This window comes from Podarcis muralis, chromosome 7, assembly GCF_964188315.1.
Source record: "Podarcis muralis chromosome 7, rPodMur119.hap1.1, whole genome shotgun sequence".
Lineage (NCBI taxonomy): Eukaryota > Metazoa > Chordata > Lepidosauria > Squamata > Lacertidae > Podarcis > Podarcis muralis.
The window spans coordinates 13,380,704-13,404,970 of record NC_135661.1 but is presented as its reverse complement, the minus strand read 5'-3'; the positions used below and the strand labels follow the sequence as shown (position 1 = coordinate 13,404,970).

The following is a 24,267-nucleotide window of genomic DNA, read 5'->3' as shown; positions in this document are numbered from 1 at the left end:
ATCCAGACAACTGATTCATCCACTTTTGTTTGCACAAAATGTCTGAAGAGGTTAAAGGACACCCACTGTTTTATTGAGTATACATTCTGCTTTGTTTTATGGTGAGCTTCATGTCCAGCCATTATCACCCCACACTTTCCAGTGCACTTTTCTGTCACTCTCCTTCCTGCAAAATGTTTTGTTTTGTTTGCTTTTGGAAGCAGGTTTGTGGTGCAAGATCAAATCCACTTCAATTGCACAATGTGCATTTGTGGGTCCCCTCTGCAAATCCTGACAGCCTACAAGTGTCCTGTGAGCCTCTGATAGCTAATCTGGTGGCAGACACATGTTCACAAAGACTTTATTGGTGTTGACCTTCCTGGAGCAGATGATGTTCCAGGCCTTGTGAAATTGAACAGGTTTGTTAGAAATACCAGCCAAATTGTATACAAGATGCTGAGGGAGTGTTGGAATTTACTTTGAGGTTCTTTCTTGCAGTGCTTGTGGAAGCCTTAGAAAGCTGTTTGTCCAAATCTCCATTGCCTTGTTTGTTTCTTTGCTGGATTAAGATGGCTGAAAGGCAACCCATTTGCCCTTCTTCATTACCACAGTTCAGAGATGATAGACACAAAGTACATGGCTTTTTGACAGTGCACAGCACTTCAGAACAAATTGCCAGTTTCAGTCAGATGTATGCAAGTGAAGGAGGCCAATTGTCGTCCATCAACTTAATCGCTATTGGGATGAGAGTCGAGAGCAAATGCTGTAGATGTAGCAAATGGAGAAAAGTCTTCCTCCAACGCTCCTGCCTTGAGAATCTTTTATCCAAACTTCTTTCCCCCCCCCCTCTCTCTCTCTGTGTGTATGGATATAATAAATTAATCAATTTGTACCTACTTGAGCTTCGTTTCAGTTGAAGATGAGAAGAAAAGTGTAGTTAAGGTTGAGCTAAAGAAATCAAGGAAGTAGTGACATTTCAGAAGGTACAATGAGGAAGAGAGAGAGGTGGTGCAATCCAGGTGCACTGGAAAGAGAGTTCTAGTTATCCATGAAGGTCTGGTATTCACCCCAGACACCCCCAGTCCAGTTGCTCTTCTAGGTTTCTGGCCATCTCAAGAACACCCCACTTGTTGCCTTCTGAGAGCTAAAATCAATTGATGGTATCTGCCCACTGGAAGAAAAGCCATTTGCCCTTCTTATGGCACCATAGTCTTCTTATGTGGGCTTGGTGCTCATGAGTGTATCTACAGAGCTACTCCTCTATGAGCACTATGAGCCTAGCAGGGCAACAAGAGGGTGTGGGGGGGTATTGTGCACCCCAGCATTCCTCCCAGGGCTTCAACAGCCAGCCACAAAAAGATCCAAAAGTCAAGCTCTGTGGAGCAGCTGCTAGTTCCAGTGCTAAACACTCAAGGAAGAGTTCAGAGGTCACTGAGGTGGAAACTTATAACTGTGGTTGTTAAGGAGGTTTTAATTGTTGCTCAGTTTTCCTACGTGAACTGCTTTGAGAATTACTTCTTGAACAGAAATTTGTGGAACTTGCATTCTTTCCATATATTGTGCCTTTGAGAAAAGTGGGCAAATACCTGAAGTGCCTAAACATGTCTCCAATGCTACCATATGTCTCAAAACTGGATTTGTAAGAATTGAGGCCATAGTATGGATTGCCACACTAAATTACTGGCTAAGACTATGCTTCGTCCCGTGTGGCCTTGCTCCCTTAACTATTAAGGACGGTTTCCAAGTGACATGTAAATGCGTAGTGATAAACATAATGACAACTCTAGTCTTCACTTTGCAGATCCTACTCAACATGGGGTATCAACAAGTAAAAAAAAATCATCTTGGCAGCTATGACATGCAACTTCCCTAACATCTGGGAGCCAGGTGATGGGTACAAACCAGGCAAGCCACCATCTACTTCCTGAGTGTGCATCTGATTCACTGCTGTGGGAAGCAGAGTGTTGGATCAAATGCATCCTTGAGGGTGACTGTGCCAGGCTTTAGAATAGCCTTCCCCAACCTGGTGCCCTCCAGAGGTTTTGGACTCTCTCTTCCCATCTGCCCCAGCCAGCATCTGGGGGGCACCAGGGGAGGCTGCTTTAGAGCATCTTCCTGATAATTCAGGCTAGGACAAATGGGTAAGGCATGCGAGAGACAATTTTTTCAGCTTCAGTTGGTGCCAACATACAGGGGTAGATTTAAGCAGACTTGACAGATGTGCAGGCAACACATCAGATTGTAACAAATTGCTTCAAAAATATGCCTTATTCAAGAGAGGCCTGTTATTCCTATAATGGTGGCTATGGTAGAATTATTCTTGTAAACAACATTTTCTCAAAGACCAGCTTGATGTGTATGATCTCAGAGGAGTCAGTTCCATCCATTCCAAGTTTTCAAACAATCTTCATTTTGTCTTCTTCTTGCTAATGAACAATTGTAGTTCCATGCCTTTAATTGAAATGGGATAACGTTGGTGCTCCCAATGCAGAGCTTATCATAGAGCTCTTTCCAAGTTGCCCATCCCCAAGCAGGCAGTGTGAGTGTTTTGCAAGCACCTCAAATTGTTTGCACTCCACTTAAAAGGTAAAGGTACCCCTGCCCGTACGGGCCAGTCTTGACAGACTCTAGGGTTGTGCGCCCATCTCACTCAAGAGGCCGGGGGCCAGCGCTGTCCGGAGACACTTCCGGGTCACGTGGCCAGCGTGACATCGCTGCTCTTGGCGAGCCAGAGCCGCACACGGAAATGCCGTTTACCTTCCCGCTAGAAAGCGGTCCCTATTTATCTACTTGCACCCGGGGGTGCTTTTGAACTGCTAGGTTGGCAGGCGCTGGAACTGAACAACGGGAGCGCACCCCACCGTGGGGATTCGAACCGCCGACCTTTCGATCGGCAAGCCCTAGGTGCTGAGGCTTTTACCCACAGCGCCATATATTTCCCAAATTCAAAAAGTTCTCTCATTGCTGTAAGTGACTGAGGGTGTTCCAGCACTGCCTTTGCAACTCTGGCACTCCAGGCTCCAAGCCATTACAAATTTGAGGGTTTCGGCAAGGGAGACAGAGTAAGCCAGAAAAAGGGACGGAATGAAAAATGTGTCACACATTGTTGATGAAGCTGATGACTGTCCTGAGTGCCAGTTGCAATATCCAGGAGCTGGGGATGTCCTGCCACCTCTTAAACTGGGCAATAATTTTTGCTTTGCTTTTGAGAACTGGGCAGCAGGCGAGCTGTGAATATGCCATGAATAAGAGTAACGGCTGTAGCCTTTTGGAAGCTAATTAACTGTTCTTTGTTCATCTCAATTTTTTTTATTAAAACAATTACTTCATTAACCTTCTGGTTCATCCTTTTAAAATATTTTGTTTCCAACCTTGCTGGAACTCTTCCATGCTCAATGTTGCAGCTCCAATAGGTCATGCAAAATGTTGAACAAAAAGCTAGTGCAGATGCACACTAAGGCTGCAGGGTTGTTTGGGCGGGTGGGCAAGTTCTTGCTGTGCAGTGTGACTCAGGTTTTACAGGAGAATGTCCCAGTGCAAACTGCGTTGAATGAGGTCTCTCCCTCTCTGCTGCCTCCTCTACTCCTGCAGCTGCTTGCCTTAAACAGCTGCTTTCTGGAGGGCCGATACCATTGGGAAGGGGGCTTCATCAGTACTGTAGGGAAAAGGATTGACACCCCCTTTCCCATGCATAATGGCACCAGCCCTAATTGGGTATCCCTGTTTAGAAACGGGGCAGAGCCTAGAGGCATTTAATGGAACTGTGCATCCAGCTTGACCCAAAAGATGCTTTGGTACCTAGAACTTCCCAAGTGAGGCACTTTCCTCCTCCTGTGCCCCTCTATTTTTTTTCCAGGTGGCCAAGCTAAAAATGACTTTGATTCCAGATAGTTCCAAACGAAGATCATGGCCACTGGTCCCATCATCTCCTGGCAAATAGAAGGGGAAGAAGAAGAAGAAGAAGAGTTTGGATTTGATATCCCGCCTTTCACTCCCTTTAAGGAGTCTCAAAGCGGCTAACATTCTCCTTTCCCTTCCTCCCCCACAACAAACACTCTGTGAGGTGAGTGAGGCTGAGAGACTTCAAGGAAGTGTGACTGGCCCAAGGTCACCCAGCAGCTGCATGTGGAGGAGCGGAGACACGAACCCGGTTCCCCAGATTAGGAGACTACCGCTCTTAACCACTACACCACACTGGCTCTCTGGAAATGGAGGCAGTGAGAGATTTTACTTTCTTGGGCTCCATGATCACTGCAGATGGTGATAGCAGCCACGAAATTGAAAGACGCCTGCTTCTTGGGAGAAGGGCAATGACAGGCCTAGACAGCATCTTGAGAAGTAGAGACGTCACCTTGCCAACAAAGGTCCGTATAGTTAAAGCCATGCTTTTCCCAGTAGTGATGTATGGAAGTGAGAGCTGGACCATAAAGAAGGCTGATCGCCAAAGAATGGATGCTTTTGAATTCTGGTGCTGGAGGAAACTCTTGAGAGTCCCATGGACTGCAAGAAGATCAAACGCATCCATTCTTAAGGAAATCAGCCCTGAGTGCTCACTGGAAGGACAGATTGTGAAGCTGAGGCTCCAGTACTTTGGCCACCTCATGAGAAGAGAAGACTCCCTGGAGAAGACACTGATGCTGGGAAAGATGGAGGGCACAAGGAGAAGGGGGCGACAGAGGACGAGATGGTTGGATAGTGTTTTCGAGGTTACCAGCATGAGTTTGACCAAACTGCGGGAGGTAGTGGAGGACAGAGGTGCCTGGCGTGCTCTGGTCCATGGGGTCACGAAGAGTTGGACACGACTAAACGACTAAACAACTACAAAGTTCCAGATAGCCCATCCCAGCTAAATCTCCACTGCCAGCCCCTGTAGCTTTGAGTTTCAGCCACACAGTCTCTGGCATTTAAAATATTAATTCATGCAACCTAGCGGGGGAAAAGGCTTGGCAACATCTCCCCGAGATTCCCAAACAAACTGAGAGCGCTGAGGCAACTCAGTGGCACTTCAGGCACTTTCTGCAACACCAGCTGCTTGTGGTGCTGAGGCAAAAGGCAAAGCAACTGCCATCTTGTACCCCTATAGCAGCCATCCTGGCAGGGTGGGTGCAAGGGAACCTGAAGCATCTCCGCAGTGGGACCAGGGTTCAGCATGCCTAGTCAGTCACATGGGCACCTGCCTCCTCCTCCCTTCTGTTGAATGGTTTCTTTAAATGTAAAGGTTCATCATTGTTCCACTTGATGTGTATGTCTTAAAGGGGCCAGAGCAAGATAACGAGACCCAGCTTTACAGCTGTGAAACATAGCAGGTGCTGCTGAGTTGTATTTGATTAAGCTGTGTCAGCAATTGGGTGTAGTATATAAGGAGCAGCACCTAGCTCTCCCATTACCCTGGGGGATGGGTTGGTGGTTGGGTCTGGTTTGGTTGTTGATGTATTTAGTGTAAATGGAGTTTTTGTTTTTCTTATTAAAACCTTCTTTAAGTTATTTTTGAGTCCCTTTTTAATACATGGTCTCCCCAGCAAGCTCTCTGAAGCGCTACCATACTGCAAAAAGCCAACACCTTCATGATGTTTCTGGACCAGGGTGGATAAAAATCAATGATTTTTAAAAATCAAAATAAAAAAATCAGATTTTTTAAATTTAAATCAGATTTTTTTCCCCATTTAAATTGGATTTTTAAAATAAAATGCTTTTGGGGGGGAAATCTTTCTAAAGATAGTTTTCTATTTAAGTTACATTATAGTCCAAAGGCTATTCATCAGGAAATAAGGATTTGTTTTACGTTTTTCATGTGTATATTGTTGTTTTTTAAACTTTAACCACATCAGTTAACAAACATGGATACATATGCTATAATGTTATTGTTTTAGTTAAATAAATTCTTTCAATTGTTATTAAGGAAATGATTATTTTTCTCCTTCCAATAAAGCACAGTGGTACCTCGGGTTACATACGCTTCAGGTTACATACGCTTCAGGTTACACACTCCGCTAACCCAGAAATAGTGCTTCAGGTTAAGAACTTTGCTTCAGGATAAGAACAGAAATCGTGCTCCAGCTCCTGCAGCAGCAGGAGACCCCATTAGCTAAAGTGGTGCTTCAGGTTAAGAACAGTTTCAGGTTAAGAACAGACCTCCAGAACGAATTAAGTACTTAACCCAAGGTACCACTGTACAGCAGAAAAGTTGTCCAAATACAAACAGTTAACTTATTAAACCTCACAATAATTTCATAATTATCTGTCTATGTATTTCTAATATTATAACCAAATCAGTAATTTTTGATATAACTGTAAAAACTACTTTGAAAATTTATTATTCCAAAAATGAAACCTTGACCTGGTTGTAAATATTAAGAATATACCAGTAAGAATGAGTCTTTCTGTAAAGAAAGAAAAGAAAAAGATTTAAGTCAAGTCTTACTGACTAGTGATTTAAATCATGATTTAAATCATTTTGATTTAAATCAAATCCACCCTGTTCTGAACCCTTTCTCTGCCTCCCTCTCTTGCTCTGTTTAGGCAGGTCAGGATGTAAGAGGAAGCGGAACTGCGCTGGGCAACAAGAACAGCAAACTTGGCGATTTTGTCTTGGTTCCAGAACATGTACCGTTATGGCTTCCTCACCTTAAAATGGAAGTTGTAGAGTTGGACAGAGGCAGATTTAGGGGATCATGACTGGTTTGGTCACACTGACGCCACCGGGGATGTCACAACGATGATTCAGAATGGAGCGTGAGATGCAGGGAGCACCTAAGTATGGCATCACACAGGGGGCCGCTGAAATCTGAGACCCCAAGGTCTGCCACTGAGTTGGAAAAGGTTCGGAAAAGAGCAACCAAATGATCGAGGGTGGAAAGTCTCCCCTATGAGGAAGGGTTGCCGCGTTTTTGGTTTTTAGGTTTAAAGACAAGGTGAATAAGGCAGCATGATAGAAGTTTATAAAATGATGCAGACAGAGCAAAGTTCTTCTTCCTCTCTCATAATGCTAGAACTTGTGGAAACCCAATGAAGGTGAATGTTGGAAGATTTGGGACAGATAAAATAGACCTTGTAGAACTATGGAACTCACTCCCACAGGAGGCAGTGATCACCACCAACTTAAAGGTAAAGGTACCCCTGCCCATACGGGCCAGTCTTGACAGACTCTAGGGTTGTGCGCCCATCTCACTTAAGAGGCCGAGGGCCAGCGCTGTCCGGAGACACTTCCGGGTCATGTGGCCAGCATGACATTGCTGCATCTGGCGAGCCAGTGCAGCACACGGAACGCCGTTTACCTTCCCGCCAGTAAGCGGTCCCTATTTATCTACTTGCACCCGGGGGTGCTTTCGAACTGCTAGGTTGGCAGGCGCTGGGACCGAGCAACGGGAGCGCACCCCGCCACGGGGATTCGAACCGCCGACCTTTCGATCGGCAAGCCCTAGGCGCTGAGGCTTTTACCCACAGCGCCACCTGCGTCCCATCGACCACCAACTTAGATGACTTTAAAAGAGGATTAGACAAACCTATGGAGGGCAAAGCTATCGATGGCTACTAGCCACAGTGGCTCTGCCCTGCCTCCACAGTCAGACGCAGCAATGGCCTGATCCTGCAGACTCTTCTGCTGTTCTTAATGCCATTCACTCCCGAAGCCCTGCAACCTTGTGACAGATGTTTCCCCTTCCTTCCTCTTTGCAGATCATTGGCCTCGTGATATTGTGCATTGGCATCTATGCCGAAGTGGAAAGGCAGAAGCACCGGACCCTGGAAGGGATCTTCCTTGCACCAGCGCTGATTCTCCTCCTCCTCGGCATAACAATGTTTGCTGTTTCCTTCATTGGGATGGTGGGCTCCCTCCGAGACAACCGGATGCTGCTGAAAACAGTAACGCTGCTTCCCCCCCCCCTTCCTGGAACTCTCCCAGCTCCAAAATTCATAGAATCATAGAATTGCAGAGGTGGAAGGGACCCCAAGGGTCATCCAGTCCAATCCACTGCAGTGCAGGAGTCACAGCTACATAATTATTGATGGCCATCCAACCTCTGCTTACAAACCTCCAATGAAGGAGAGTCCACCACTTTCCATGGGATTCTGTTCCACTGCCAAACAGCTCTTGCCATCAGAAACTTCTTCCTAAGATTCAGTCAGAATCTGCCTTCTTGTCATTTGAAGCCATTGGTTTGGGTCCTCCCCTCTGGAGCAGCAGAAAACTAGCTGGCGCTCTCTCCCAAGTAACAGCCCTTTAGATATTTCATGGTGGCTGTCATCTCAGTCTGCTCCAGACTAAACGTATCCAACTCCCTCAACAGTTAGTAGTTCTCGGAAGTGTTGAGAATTTACTACTGCTCCTTCCTTCTGATATATGACAGTTCTGTGGGCACAGAGAGGGTCTGCATGGCCCAGGTGTCGACAGGCGCCAAATACAGTGGTGCCCTGCAAGACGAATGCCTCACAAGACGAAAAACCCGCAAGACGAAAGGGTTTTCTGTCGCGGAGGCGCTTCGCAAGACGAAGTTCCCTATGGGCTTGCTTCGCTAATAGTGCTAATCCGCTTAGCCGCCAATGGGGTTGCTTCGCAAGACGAAAAAACCGCTAGACGAAGAGAATCGCGGAACAGATTCTTTTCATCTTGCGAGGCACCACTGTACTCAGACATTATTGCATCAATTCTGTTTGTATAAGAGGCTATCTGTATCCTTCCAGGTCCAATTCATAGTTCTGCTGGTTACATTTATGGCCCCTAACAGTTTGGAGTCAAGTTACTTGAAGGACCACCTTCACCCATGTTAAACCTGCCAAGATGGGTGATGTGGGGAGGGAGGGAGGGAGAAGTCAGGCTGTTGGGCACGAGAGATTCAGCCTTTTCTGTGGTGGCCCCATGGCTGTGGAGCGCCTTGCCTCCTCCTTGCTGTTGTTTAAAGGTAAAGGTAAAGGGACCCCTGACCATTAGGTCCAGTCGTGGCCGACTCTGGGGTTGCGGCGCTCATCTCGCTTTATTGGCCGAGGGAGCCGGCGTACAGCTGGTCATGTGGCCAGCATGACTAAGCCACTTCTGGCGAACCAGAGCAGCGCAAGGAAACACCATTTACCTTCCCGCCGGAGTGGTACCTATTTATCTACTTGCACTTTGACGTGCTTTCGAACCGCTAGGTTGGCAGGAGTGCTGTTGTTTAGGTGGGCTCTAACAATGTTTCTCTTCATTACTGCTTTTAGCGAAGGTGTGGGAAAAGACAGAACTGGATTTTGGAAGTGAAATGTTTTACTGTTGCTATTTTATTATTATTGTGTTGGTTGCTATTTTATATGGTTTTATACATGGGAAGATTTGGGGCGACATGTCATACTCCAAGTAGATCCACTGTAATGGGTGGATTTAAGTAACTTGTGTGATTGATTCGATATGGTGGACCTCTAAGCTGCCCCAGTTGCTGTGGAATATGCATGCCACCCTATTCTGTTTGCTTCAGATAGTTATTTTGAGAGCCCCAAATGTGCTGCTAAATTGCCTCACAACAGGAGCACCTCTAAACGATGGGAAGCATCTATAGGGGTTGCTTCATTGCCCACGTAAACATCATTTGATGTGAATCTTAATTTATTTTCACTCCAAATTACTTTTTGGGTGCAAGGGATGACTCTTGGATAAACATCTGTGGGGTTTCTTAAATGATTTTTGCATATGAAGTGCAGAGAAAAATATTTTAATTTTAAAGAATTTTAATTTCAAGAATTGGACAGAATGAGGGCTTCTTTCTCCATCTTCTCCCTTCTCATCCTTCAGAACTTTTTTCTGACTCCTCGGGAAGATAGGGGAAGGGTCTGAAGTGGAGAAGAGAGAGAGACTGAAGTTGATAAAACAAGAAACTTAATCTCAGGGTGTGGGTTCGAGCCCCACTTTGGGCAAAACAATTCCTGCATTGCATGGAGTTAGACTAGATGACCCTCATAGTCCCTTCCAACTGTTCTATTCTTATGATTTTTCAGGAAGAACAAGAAGCCACTCCAGAGTGTTGGGGTTTTTTTTGCAGGTATATTCTGCAACTTCTTGTTGATGCAATAATAATGCATCAGGGACAAAACAATTAGTCAGTGTAATAATTTCTGAACTGTTCAGTATACATCCAGCTCTATTGCACTTCATCAATAACTGCATCAATAAAATTTTGCAGAATACTCCCCCCCAAAAAAACAAACAACCCCAGTCTGTAGTGACTCCATCTTCTCCCTTCTCATCCTACAAACTCCTTTCTGGCCCTGTTTGCTTTGCAACAAAGTCCCCCTCCCTTCAATGGGCTGGGGGCTGCTGCAACTGGAAACAAGGCAGACTGCCATATTCCCCCTGCAAAGTCCCGGCTGGAGCATGGCTGTTCCATGTTGAAATGCTGTTCAGGTGAGACATTGTGAGGGAAAGTGGTGGCTCCTGCCCACTTCAGCTGGGGGGGGGGGGATTTTGCTTTAAAGTGAGAAGTGGGAGGGTGCCCCCACGTTTACCAGGAAGCACCCAACCCCCAAACGTTGACTTCTCCCTGTCCTCCCACTCCATCACCACCAGTGAAAAAGTTGCCCCCAAATTCCTTCCATTTTGCCACCAGCAGACAAAGTGAGAGGGCCTTGTTTCCTCAGCCCTAGAAGTATAAGCCCAGGCAATGGAGTCTTCTTGCCGGCCTTTCTTCAGATTGCAGCTGGAGAAAGATGCTTCCTCCCTCTTCCCATTCTTATGGTGTCTTTGTTCTGCATGCAGGCATTTCAGAACAACTGGCACACCCCCCCCCCCTTTGGTTTGGCTCCTCTCTGCTCTGGGTAATAGGATGTTGAATGAAACAGCTGGAAGATGCTTCGTAGTTAAACAACAGGGACAAAAGCATTTGTCTGGCTGAGGATGGAAGGGTAGCATTTCTCAGTGGCCTTTGCGGGAGGTCTTCGGTTTAATAAAACTGTTTCATAACCAAGATAGCGGGTGATGACAAATGCCGCTCCAGGGCTAAGTGGCAGAATTCGGGGCTGTTTTGACACAGTTTGGGAACTGGTGAGCGAAATCAGACAGATAGATGCAGCCTGATGTTCTTTTGTGGGCAGGTGCAGATCCCCCCCCCACACACACATGTTACAATAGCTGTGAGAAAAGGAAGTGCTTCCTTTCTGTCATTTCCTATAAGCCTGAATGAAAACTTACATGAAGGGTTTAATAGCTATTCCCCTCCTCTTCCTCCCCCCAATCCCTGAAACTGTTACTCTGCAGTTCTGGGAGCTCTCTGGCAAATTATAATTCCAGGATGCTTTGGTTAGGTGCAGGTGGGGAACCAGGGTATTCATAGTTCCAGGTTATGAAATGGATATGTTTAGGGAATAGCAAGGCCTTGTATTTTCAAAATGAAATCTGATGGGGGCATCAATGGATGATGTTCAAACCTAGATGTGGTCCTCTCAAATTCCTTCTGTTCTCAATTTTTTGTCTTCATTACACAAGTCTGATTGTTCTTCTGCTGAGCAGGATTCTTTTGCCATGTCATGGAGACCTCAGCTCTTGCCCTCCCGTATGTTATGACTGGAAGAAGGTGAACCCGGAGCAGAGAGGCAAAGGGCACTCTCCAATGGATATTCAGCACCTCTGTATTTTAGGTTTATTGGGAGGAGGCAAGGTCCAGAACTCATTCAGGAACAGCAAGTCCTTCGGGACTTCATAGGTGGCCTTTGTTTTTGCCGCACAGGAATTGTGGGGTTAAAGGCTTTCTCAAGTGGGAGGTGGCTTTCCTCAGTTGTTTGCTCTGGCTACTGTGGTCGGTGTGGGTTCCACCAGTTAGAACAACTTCCTCTGGACAACAGAGTCCTTCTCTTCCCAGTACAGTGGTACCTTGGGTTACAGACGCTTCAGGTTACATGCGCTTCAGGTTACAGATTCCGCTAACCTAGAAATAGTGCTTCAGGTTAAGAACTTTGCTTCAGGATAAGAACAGAAATCGGGCTCCAGTGGCGCAGCAGCAGCTGGAGGCCCCATTAGCTAAAGTGGTGCTTCAGGTTAAGAATAGTTTCAGGTTAAGAACGGACCTCTGGAATGAATTAAGTACGGTACTTAACCCGAGGTACCACTGTATCTTTCTCATAAGAACATAAGAAGAGCCTTCTAGATCAGGCCAGTGGTCCATCTAGTCTAGCATCCTGCTCTCACATTGGATGACCAGATGCCTGTGAGAAACCAGCAAGCAAGATTTGAGCCCATGAGCCCTCTTCCCTCTGTGGTTTCCAGCAACTGGGATTCAGAAGCAGTGCTTCCACCAGCCGTGGAGGCAGAGCCATCCTGGCTAATACCCATCAATAGCCCTCTCCTCCTCCATCAATTTGACTAATCCTCTTTTAAAGCCATCTAAGCTAGTGGCCAGGGACGCGGGTGGCGCTGTGGGTAAAACCTCAGTGCCTAGGACTTGCCAATCGTATGGTCGGCGGTTCGAATCCCCGCGGCGGGGTGAGCTCTCGTCGTTCGGTCCCTGCTCCTGCCCACCTAGCAGTTCAAAAGCACCCTTAAGTGCAAGTAGATAAATAGGTATCGCTTTATAGTGGGAAGGTAAACGGCGTTTCCGTGTGCTGCGCTGGTGCTGGCTCGCCAGAGCAGCTTCGTCACGCTGGCCACGTGACCCGGAAGTGTCTTCGGACAGCGCTGGCCCCCGGCCTCTTAAGCGAGATGAGCACGCAACCCCAGAGTCGGTCACGACTGGCCCGTACGGGCAGGGGTACCTTTACCTTTAAGCTAGTGGCCATTACTGCCTCCTGTGAGAGTGAGTTCCATAAATTAGCTCTGTCACCTGAATCTTCCAACCTTCAGCTTCATGTTCACGAATTCTAGTGTTACAAGAGAAGGAGAAAAGCTTTTCTGTGTCCACTTTCTCCATGCCATGCATAATTTTATAAACCTCTTCCATGTCCCCTCTTTTGACCATTTGTGCGGAGGAGGAGCAGGCTAGTTCTGAAACCCTGCCCTGATTTCAGCCCCTGGGTCTAATAACCACCACTCCTGGTATAATGTGGAGTTACTCCACAAGTATCTGCTGGGTCAGGTCAGTGGCCCGTCAGGTCCAGCATCCAGTTGTCATGGCGGCCAACCAGATGCCCATGGGAAGCCTGGAAGCAGGACCTGAGTGCAACAGCCCTCTCCTCTTCTGGGGTTTCCAGCATTCGGAGCATTGTCTGGGTGCAGATAGTTAAAATGTGGAACTCGCTCCAGCAGGAGGCAGTGATGGCCACCAACTTGGGTGGCTTAAAAAGGCGATGGGGCAAATTCATGGAGGAGAGGGCTATTGAGGGTTACTAGCCACTGCAGGTGTACTCTGCCACCAGTGTCAGAGGTAGCAGTGCTTCTGGATTCCAGTTGCTGGAAACCACAGGAAGGGAGAGCGCTCTTGGGCTTGGGTCCTGGCTGGTTGGCTATTGAGAACAGGATGCTGAACTATAAAATGCGACAGCGGCAGCAAGAGTTTTGATCGCAGCAAAATGGAAGAGTAATGAAATCCCCTCTATACAAGATTGGATCCAAAAGCTGACAGAATATGCCGAATTAGATGGTTTATCAGAAAAGATAAAGAATAAATCAAAACAGGAATTTGTTTCTAAATGGGAGGTTTTTAAAGAATATCTGAAAAATAAATATAGTAGTTTAAATTCTGTTGCAGCATTCGAGGAACTTCAGTAATAGTTGCTAGGTAGATAGAAGAAATTAGATTCATTGAGAACAAGTTTAATTATGAAAATGTGTATTGGCAATAAGTAATATGAATGTGAAATATGGAATAGACGGGAAGTTGGGTATTTAGTGTTAAGACCAATAGATGTTTTATTGTTTGCCAAGAAAATTATGTGTCTATGGTTATTTTTGTAATTTGTGTGTAATTTTGTATTTGTGTTTTTTGTGTGTGTTTTTGTTGTATAAATAAAGATTTCTTTTTAAAAAAAGAGAACAGGATGCTGAACTAGATGGGTCATTGGCCTCATCCAGATGGCTCACCTTATGTTCTTATGGTGATCTTTCTTGGTCTGAGTCACATCTTCTAACATGTCAGAAAGACCTGAAAGTTTTTGTCAGTTCAGTGACAAATGTGTGACATCCTCTTGCTCATGTCCACACACACCTCCGGCAGTTTTGAAACTGGTGAGCCATACTGTGGCTGCATGAGTGATCCATTAGTGGTGAGTGAAGTTACACCTGGCATCCCTCACACCACCTAGGTTGTGTTTGATTAAGGCTAAATCCACACCTGCCACATCTCAAACGTGGGCTGTTTTGGGATTAGGCTAAATCCACTCTCAGTTTCAAACCTCGCAAATGAAATGCTGAAATGCAGTCTTCCAGCGGAGGCTTTCCATTTCATCCAGTGTTTTTACAAGATCTGTTCTGACATTACAAAATAAGATTGAACTTCGAAACTGATTTTTTTTTTTTAGGGTATTGCTGTTTCTCCTTTTGTCAGCGCTGCTGGAACAGCCTGAGCAATTCTATGAATGACACTGGCATTTGTCATGTTCTCTTTAATATTATATTCTGTGCCTATCTAACAAAACTCTTAAGATTGCCGTGTCTGGTATTTCAATTTTTGGACTATTTTGGGGTTTTCTTACAGCAATATTATAGAAAGCAAACATATGCATATGGTGACAAACGAAATGCCAGTAGCCACATCAGTCCTTGTGACATATTGATGCTGATAGTTTCATAGAATTGTAGACTCAAAGGTCTACACTACGCCAGTGTGGTGTAGTGGTTAAGAGCGGTAGTCTCGTAATCTGGGGAACCGGGTTCGCGTCTCCACTCCTCCACATGCAGCTGCTGGGTGATCTTGGGCTAGTCACACTTCTGTGAAGTCTCTCAGCCCCACTCACCTCACAGAGTGTTTGTTGTGGGGGAGGAAGGGAAAGGAGAATGTTAGCCGCTTTGAGACTCCTGAAGGGGAGTGAAAGGCGGGATATCAAATCCAAACTCTTCTTCTTCTTCTTCTTCATCTAATCCAACCCCCTGCCATGCAGAAATCACAGCTAAAGAAGCCCTGACAAATGGCTATCCAGTCTCTTTGAAAACCTCCAGTGAAAGAGAGTCCACCACCAGCTGAGGTTGTCCATTGCATTTATTGTTAGAATCCAGAGGACATGGTTGCCTTGTTTAGCCACTCAGTACCCATGGATACCAAATGCGTGAGTGGGGTCTCTGAAAAGCTTCCAGATAGCCCTTCTCCTTAGATCACCACAATCACCTCCACAGCCAGCATATGACTGATGCAGATCTTGTCTGGTACCCACGCTGCTGAGCAGTTGAATATGACTAACACGGCTGAAGAGCAGAACCAGGACCAGCTCCTGGAATTTTTGTCATGTCTAAGACAAACATCATTAACAACCAGCAGTTCCCCTCCCCCCGCCAATCCCAGCAGCACCACCTACTTGTAATTAGGTGAAGTATTTTGCATTATTTGGGAAACAGCTGCTGTCTGTCTCCACTTGCAACATCCTTACTCTGCCTTAGGAAGTCCTCAAGACTGCCCAGTCTCTGCAGCAGCAAAAAAAAGCCAGTGTGTGAGAGAGTCTGTTTATTTCAGAATGTATGAATCACTTTGCATTTAAAGAATACCTACTGAGTGTACAAAAATTGGATATAAACCATACTACAAATAATAAACAGTGTTAAAAACATGAAGCCAACAATAATTAAAAGCTGCAGCATTGAAATGGACCGATTTGAGAAGGCCTGGGGTGGTGGTGGGGAGAATATTGGAGACATAACACTTTGGGGACTTGCTTCACTTCTAGAAGAACATCTGGCTGTGATTTCTGCATTGCAGGGGGTTGGACTAGATGACCCTTGGGGTCCCTTCTTGGCCACCTCAAAACAAAAACACTGCAACCTACCCAGGAGAACATGAATTAATTATCTCTCTCCCCTTTGATTACTTTTGAATTAAATTTATGTTCTCATTAAATGATGAAGAATGGTCAGGGGTGGGAGGAGGAAACACAGGAGAAACTTTCAGCAATGCTAGTGAAAAGCGACCAGCACCAGAACCCAGGTTTAAAAAATGCTGAAAATGTGTTTTGTGCTTTTCAGTTTCTGTGCTGTTGCTTTTCCTTTTTTTTGTAAGCAATACTAAGAGGTTGTTTCACCTCCTGTCTCCTAGCATCCCTGCTCCACTGCAAGCTGAGCTGTGTTTGTATACACTGCAAATCTCTGCTTTCCGTTGTGCTGGGTGGGGGGACTGGGTTCCTTGAGTTGGTTTTGTTGACATGCTGTGGAGATGATGTGACTGCATCTCCCGGCAGCCGCAGGAAAGCTGTGTGTGACTTGTTTGGTCACTGTGTTCTTCTGGAGAACTGATGAGATGGAAGATGCTCTTGCTGTTTAGCAGCTGGCAGGCTTCAGGAGCTGCCTTGTGCTTGCCTCGCTTGCCTCCAGGTGAGCTTTCTCTTGTGCCCCTTGCGGTCCAGTTGGAGTGAACCAGATTTTGGAGGAAGGAGGTGTGTGCCAAGCAGGAGGGGCACTTTAATGCAACAAAGGATGACAGTTTGGGGTTGGGTGGAAATTTGGTCAGTGAGAAGAAGTGAGGGGAGCAAATTCTGTGCTAGGGATCATTAGGAAAGGTACTGCCAGTATCATAATGCCATTATACAAATCCGTGCTGTAGCTGCATTTGGACGACACTTCTGGTCACCTCACTGTTGTAGAGTGGGGGAAGTGTTCAGAAAGGGGCAACCATAACGATAAAGAGGGTGGAGCAATTCCCCTGCGAAGAAAGGGTGCAGCATTTGAGACTTTTCAGTTTAGAGCAGTGGCGTAGCGTGGGTTGTCAGCACCCGGGGCAAGGCAAGGCAAGTAATTTGCGCCCCCTAACCCGTGGATTTTGTGCCCCCTAACCCGTGGAGCGCCCCCCCAGATGTTGTGCCCGGTGCGGCTGGCCCCCCCTGCACCCCCACGCTACGCCACTGGTATAGAGGAAAGGTGAGTAAGAGTTTACATGATAGAAATTTAGATAATTATCAATGACATGAGAAAAGTGGATAGAGAATACAGTGGTACCTCGGGTTAAGAACTTAATTCTTTCTGGAGGTCCGTTCTTAACCTGAAACGGTTCTTAACCTGAAGCACCACTTTAGCTAATGGGGCCTCCTGCTGCCGCCACACAATTTCTGTTCTCATCCTGGAGCAAAGTTCTTAACCCGAGGTACTATTTCTGGGTTAGCGGAGTCTGTAACCTGAAGCGTATGTAACCTGAGGCACCACTGTAGACAAATTCATGGAGGAGAGGGCTCTTGGTGGCTGCTAGCCAGGATTATTGTGCTCTGCCCCTGCACTTAGAGGCAGTAATGCATCTGAATACCAGTAACTGGAAGCCACAAGAGAGGAAAGCGCTCTTGTTCTCAGGTTCTGCTTGGGAGTTTCCCACAGGCATCTGACTGGCTACTGAGAGAACAGGGTGCTGAACAAGATGGCCGAAACCAACAAGCTCTCCTTATGTTCTTACGTAACTTCCATCTCTCTGGGTACGTGTCAAGGCGGCCTCAGCTTCCTCGGGTCTCTTGATTTATGATGCAGGGCAACAGCCTTCACCAACCAGGTTGGTGCCCTTCAGAAGACTTTTGACTCCAGCTCCCACCAGCCCCAGCCAGCATGGTCTGCGCTCAGAGATGATGGGAATTGTAGTCCAGCGATACCCAGAGGGCCCCTAGTTTTCCCACTCCTTCTTTAGAGTTGGCTCTTACTTTGTGTGAAGGAATCCTTTCCAACACAGGGGAGGACAGCGTGAAAAAGCACAAGATGTGTCTCTAGATTTTTAGTTGATCTTGTAGTTAAATCTCAGAGGTGGTTGATCTTTGTAAAGTCATGGGATTGCTCCTTCCTTGTGAGAATCTGGCTTCTGCAAGCAGCACAGTGTCTTGTTCATAAATAATGGATTTTAGAGTTCCATTGCTTGTCCTTGGTGTCCGTCTGGTGTGGCCCGCCTCCTTCATTCTAGCTGGCCTCCAGCTGCAAATGTGTAATGAAGGAGAAAAGTGTTCCTCACTCGTTATTTCAATGTGGAGATCTGTGAGATGCAAATGGGCAGCAGCCTGCCTGCCTCCCTCCCTTCACTCTCAAATATTCCTTCTAAAGGCTGCAACAGCCAAGTCAAGTGTAGCATCAGACAAGCCTGACAGAAATGAGCTGGTGATAGGCACCTTTTCAAACCTAAAGCACATCTTGGAGACAGGATTCTGATCCTTCAAGGCAGCTGAAAGCATAAACACCCATCGTTCTCTGCTTGGTTGTGGAAAGATCTCACTGCCCTTTCCACATCCACATTTGAATTTATACCTTATTGTCATCAGTCTCAGATGATGCCTCTTGGGCTTCTTATATTAGTGTTGTTACACTTCACCACAACCTCCAAGCGGTGAGGGACTCCAGGGGTTACAGGAATTTACTCAGCTTCAGTTTCCTTGGATTGAAGTTGTTTTCTCATGAAGTGAGTGCTGCCATGTGCTCCTACAGAGGGCATGAAAGGGATGTGCGTTTGAGAGAAGAACCTGCCCAAATTGCTACCCAGTTCTTCAGTGGTGAATTGAGAAAGTGCGTGTGCATGTTTCAAGTCAGCCCACTGTTTTGGCCCCAAACTATAAGGACGTGCTTACCAAGTTGCTGGTGGAAATGGCAGGAGTGGCTCATCTGGTGTGATGGAGCCACATCAATAGTCTCCCACAAGAAATGCAACTCCTGCTTAAGGCAAGGTGAGGCTGGCTCTGTGCAAACACACCAGCAGAGCCATTCCAGCACTCCTGCTATGATACCGCTTTAAACAGTCATGGCTTCCCTCAAAGAATTCTGGGAGCTGTAGTTAAGAATGCTGAGAGTTATTAGGAAACTCCTAATTCTGCTCCCCGAGCTACAGTTCCCAGCGTCTGACAACTAACCGTACATCAAAGGAAACTCTGGGAACCATAGCTCTGGGAGGGAAATAGGGGTCTCCTGATGACTCTCAGCACCTTTAAACTACAGCTCTCATAACTCTTTGGGTGAAGCCATGACTATTTAAAGTGGTACCATATATGTATGGTGTGAATGTGGCCTTAATTCAGCTTGAGCCTAATACGTTAAGTCAGTGTAGGTCATGCCAGATAACAGCAGGCATTGGGCACTCTGTCAGATGCTGCTGGTACTCACCCAAGGGGCACCGTGAAGCATCCTGAGGCCTTCTGAAAACTGACTGATCTGGACCTGTTGTTACACCTGCCCCTGGGGAGAAACTGCCTGTTTTTTCAAGGGACATTGCTCAGGTCTGCAGCCATTCATTCTTGTGGCAGGAGGGGGGGCAGTGAGGATGCATGGTCAGAGGACTTGAGCAAAGCCCCAGCTAGGCCTGTGGAGGCATCATTCAAAACCAGTTTGAAGCCCACATCATGATAACCGTTTCATTATATTTAACCGGCAATGAATTGTGAACAGCCTTCAAAACGCCACAGGGTGGTATAATTGCAAGCGATTTGAGAAGTCCTGTCCCTTTGTGTGCTGATTGCTGGCTGCCGCCTTCCAAAAACCATTTTGCCTCCCCCAAAGTGAGATTGGCTGGCTGCTTCCTTCCAAGCGGCAGGAAGGAGAGGAGAGCGGGAAGTGCTGAGATGGACCATGCTCTGTCACAGCTGGCTGGATGGCTGGCTGGCTGCCTGCCTTCCCTTTCAGCTGCATTTCCCCTCCCCAATCCCTCCTATAGCAGAACAGTGCCAGCCTCAGCACCTCCCCTTAACCACAATAAAGGTAAAGGGACCCCTGACCATTAGGTCCAATCTTGACTGACTCTGGGGTTGCGGCGCTCATCTCGCTTTACTGGTCGAGGGAGCTGGCGTACAGCTTCCGGGTCATGTGGCCAGCATGACTAAGCCGCTTCTGGAGAACCAGAGCAGCACACAGAAATGCCGTTTACCTTCCCGCCGGAGTGGTACCTATTTATCTACTTGCACTTTGACGTGCTTTCAAACTGCTAGGTTGGCAGGAGCAGGGACTGAGCAACGAGAGCTCACCCCATCGTCGCGGGGATTCGAACCGCCGACCTTCTGATCGGCAAGCCCTAGGCTCTGGGGTTTAACCCACAGTGCCACCCGCGTCCCTTAACCACAATATTGGTGCTTTAAGAAAGAGTGATGCCCCTCTGTGCCTTCCTTCCTTCCTTCCTTCCTTCCTTCCTTCCTTCCTTCCTTCCTTCCTTCCTTCCTTCTCCTGGTTGCTCCTTCTCTCCCTCCCTCTTCAGCTGAGGCACCACAATCCTGCACGTTGCTGGAAAGGACAGCCTAGCCACCCCTCCTTATTTCAGACATCAAGATATACTGCTGGTATATCATGATGGTTAGCTGGTGAAAAATCATTATGCTGAAAACCAGGTATTGCCCAGGCCCAACTTCTGACCTGGATGGAAGCACATCTTTCCAAGGAGGCACCATGAAATAGTCCATGGAGTCAACCCTCCTGAAATTATGCCCCACTTTTCAGCAGGGTGAAACAGCCTGCCCTTGAATTTGACCCATATCTGGAGATTTTGGGGATTGGCACCTTTGTGTACAAAACAAGTACTCCACTACTTTTGAAAAAAGATAGGATTTGTATCTGTTTAGCAAAGAAGCTAGAATAAAGCAATTCAAATTGAGTACGCATATAATCATGTAACATACATGTGGTTGCAGGGGGCAAATAATAAGTGAGAAGTGCCAAGGTTAAGGGCCTGAAGTCAGTACAGAGTGAGGTTTGCAATCTCAGAGGTCAACCTTCTGGGGCACATTTGCAAGTTGAAGGAGCTGTTGTGGGTGCCATGCACACAGGTACAACCAACAAGCACAGAGAGTCTCTCTCTCCCACCCCCTCCCTCTCTCTCTCTCTCTCTCTCTCTCTCTCTCTCTCTCTCACTCACACACACACACACACACACACTCAATCTCTCACACACCCGTCCCACCAAATCAGACTTGAAAAAAGCTGTATATCAATTACACCAGTGCAGGTCTCTGAGGGCGCATTTGTGCATGCAGGGGCCACACGGGTGACCCATGAGTTAGGCTGCCCTTTGTTTATGTATCTGTGATCCCTTCCTGAGACCCTGGAGAATTCCTTTCCATCAGTGGAGGCCATGCTTGGCAAGGTGGACCAATGGCAGCTTCGTATATGAGTTCCAACAGCCAAAGTGGCAGCAGCATGTCTGATTCCCTCCAGCTGAATGAAGACTGAGCAGTCCAGCTCTCCTCTTGAAAGCAGTGGGTGGAACTTAAGAGGGCAATCCATGGCCTTGCTGGCACAGAGCCTTTGTTGCCTGTGACTTGACTTGAGAGGCCTAGAAAATGCATCCCAAAGGATTGCATTGGCTGCCCTCCCCTTATTGCCTTCTGTTTGCTCTGCAGATCTCTAACTCCTGGTGCTGATAATGGCACTCCTAGCACAAAACACCCGAAGGGCTTCAGGTTTGGGGAAGGCTGTGGAATGGGTGCTTTTAAGGGTCCCAGTGTGGTGTAGTGGTTAAGAGCGGTAGTCACGTAATCTGGGGAACCGGGTTCGCTTCCCCGCTCCTCCACATGCAGCTGCTGGGTGACCTTGGGCCAGTCACACTTCTTTGAAGTCTCTCAGCCCCACTCACCTCACAGAGTGTTTGTTGTGGGGGAGGAAGGGAAAGGAGATTGTTAGCCGCTTTGAGACTCCTGAAGGGGAGTGAAAGGCGGGATATCAAATCCAAACTCCTCTTCTTCTTCTCCCAGATGCACACATTCTGAGTTGAAGACTCTGCAGGGACACTGTAAAAAATTTGCAGAATCTATTTAATAAGTTGAAAAGACCACTTTAAATGATAGTGTCAGAAGCCTTCATGAAGATCCAAAAAGAACAAAATAGCACAGCCTATTTACTGGGACGAACTGAACTAGAAAACTTACAATATTTACTTTAAAAGAACACCAGTCTAATCAAGCACCAGCAGCTGCAACACAGTGTGGCATTGTGTCTGCTGGATGTAGAGCACCTTGTATGCAACACCACTAAAGGCATTGAGTTGCCAACAGCTATGCCCTCCTCCAGACTTGCGTCTGTATTCCTTGTTTTAATAAAATGTATCTTCAGAAAGACTTTGAAGTCCCCTGTATGTCTCTGTGTCAGAATCAGTCCCCACCCACCTTTGCTTCCATGGTATCAAACTTCACCCACAAAGGAATGTGCTGTTCTGATTCGGCTTTTGCACGTACCTACACAGCAAGACAGGCTGGTGCTTTCATGCTCCAATGGAGGCTGGAGGTGAACTGGGGACTTCCAAGGCCCTTCATCCAGTTTGCTTCTAGCTGAAGGTTCTGTAAAGGGACCATCCCCAGCTGTTCTTTACACAAATGCTTTTTCAAGGCTAAGCAACAGCTTCTTCTCTCATATCAAAATGTTACTTGAGCCATGTTCAGTTGCATCTCTGTCTGACAACAAGCTTCTCTCCCCGTTGCTGAATTCTTTTCTCCTGTCGTAAACCCATCCAAGTTAAATGAAATTAAAAGCAAACAGTTAAATACTCTCCCTGGGTTATTGTGGAAGCAGGCACCACAAAGTGATTAATTTTGGCCCCGAACTTGGTGCTGGAACAGTAATTTATTGTCGAATCTGGAACTGATTCTTAAGGATGGCTGATGGCCGTTTGTGTTTAATGGAATGAGGGATTTGTCCCTGTTCTCCTGTCCCATTGAGAATGTGATAAATTGGTAGCTGAACCCTTTATTAACTATCTCGTCTATTTTGAACTTGAGCCAAATTTCTTTTCCTTACTTAGCAGGTGACATTATTGCCAGGCACTTGAGCCAAATTAATCCTCCAAGAAGCTCTATTGAATTTGGCCCCCTTAGCAAATAGAAGATGATGTCTCTTGTCACAAAAGAATGCAAAGATTAGAGGGTTCCAGCCAAATATGAAGGTCACGCAGGATGACTGTCAAGTGGGGTTGAAGCAAACGACAGTTAAAAATCAGCCTAATGAACATGTACTCTCTTTACTCTCTTTCTTGGTCCAATGTTAAGTACAGATTTCCAGTACAGTCATACCTTGGAAGTTGAACGGAATCCGTTCCAGAAGTCTGTTCGACTTCCAAAATGTTTGGAAATCAGAGTGCGGCTTCTGATTGGCTGCAGGAAGGTCCTGCAGCCAATCGGAAGCCGCGAAAGCCCTGTCGGACATTCAGCTTCCAAAAATAGTTCGTGAACCGAAACAGTCACTTCCGGGTTTGTGGCTTTCAGGAGCCAAAATGTTCGAGAACTAAGCTGTTCAAAAACCAAGGTGTGACTGTACATGTTAACAAGCTATTTTGCTACAGATACCTTGTTTCCTCTTAACCATAGTTTGCAAACTCTCTTCAAAACATGGTTCTGATCTGTAGCTTTGAGGGGAGCTGTGATTTGTGATTGGTGCACATCATGTAATTGCCAGAGGAGGGGAAGGAAAAGGATGAGGGCGTCTGCTTTCAAGACTAGGTCTCAGTTTGTCCAGGAGGACGCTGGAGCCCAAGCTATGGCTATGGCCTTATGAAGGCAAGAATGTTTTCAGCTCTCCCTGTTCTGACCATGATAATGCTAGAATTCAGCTAGTGAAGAGTAAAAGGTTTCCTCAGGCAAAGGCAATGGATTTAAACATTTGAACCATAGAATTGTAGAGTTGGAAGGAACCCTGATGATCATCTAGTCCAGGGGTCAGCAAACTTTTTCAGCAGGGGGCCAGTCCACTGTCCCTCAGACCTTGTGGGAGCTGGACTATATTTGGGGGGGGGGTGAATTCCTGTGCCCCACAAATAACCCAGAGATGCATTCTAAATAAAAGCACACATTCTACTTATGTAAAAACACCAGGCAGGCCCCACAAATAACCCAGAGGTGCATTTAAAATAAAAGGACACATTCTACTCATGTAAAAACATGCTGATTCCCAGACCGTCTGTGGGCTGGATTTAGAAGGTGATTGGGCCGGATCCACACCCCCCCCCCCGGGCCTTAGTTTGCCTACCCATGATCTAGTGTAACCCCCTGCAAGGGAGGAATCTCAAGTAAAGCATCCATGACAGATAGCCACCCAGCCTCTGCTTAAAAACCACCAAAGGAGAGTCCACCACCTTCTGAAGGAAACTGTTCCACTGTCGATCAGCTCTCACTGTCAGGAAGTATTCCCTGATGCTTAGAATCTCCTTACTTGTAACTTGAATGTGTTGGTTTGGGTCCTAACTTCCAGAGCAGGAGAAAATAAGCTTGCTCCACCTTCGATGTGACAGCCTTTAAGATATTTGAAGATGGCTACCATATGATGGTAAGGGACGCGGG

General features: G+C 46.6%; 1 protein-coding gene across 4 annotated transcripts in view; it reads left to right on the top strand.

Annotated features, from left to right (window-relative positions):
* Positions 1 to 24,267, top strand: part of LOC114602651 (tetraspanin-15-like) — a 90,944-nt gene that overhangs the window by 12,356 nt on the left and 54,321 nt on the right. For 2 of the 4 annotated variants that reach the window (XM_077931231.1, XM_028741106.2), the window contains exon 2: positions 7,654 to 7,839. The exons of 1 other annotated variant lie outside the window; for it this stretch is intronic. In XM_077931231.1, coding sequence (XP_077787357.1) covers positions 7,654 to 7,839 — 186 coding nt within the window. Of the gene's footprint in view, positions 1 to 6,954; positions 7,084 to 7,653; positions 7,840 to 24,267 lie in introns of those variants that run through there. One more of the 4 variants, XM_077931233.1, reaches the window with a different exon arrangement.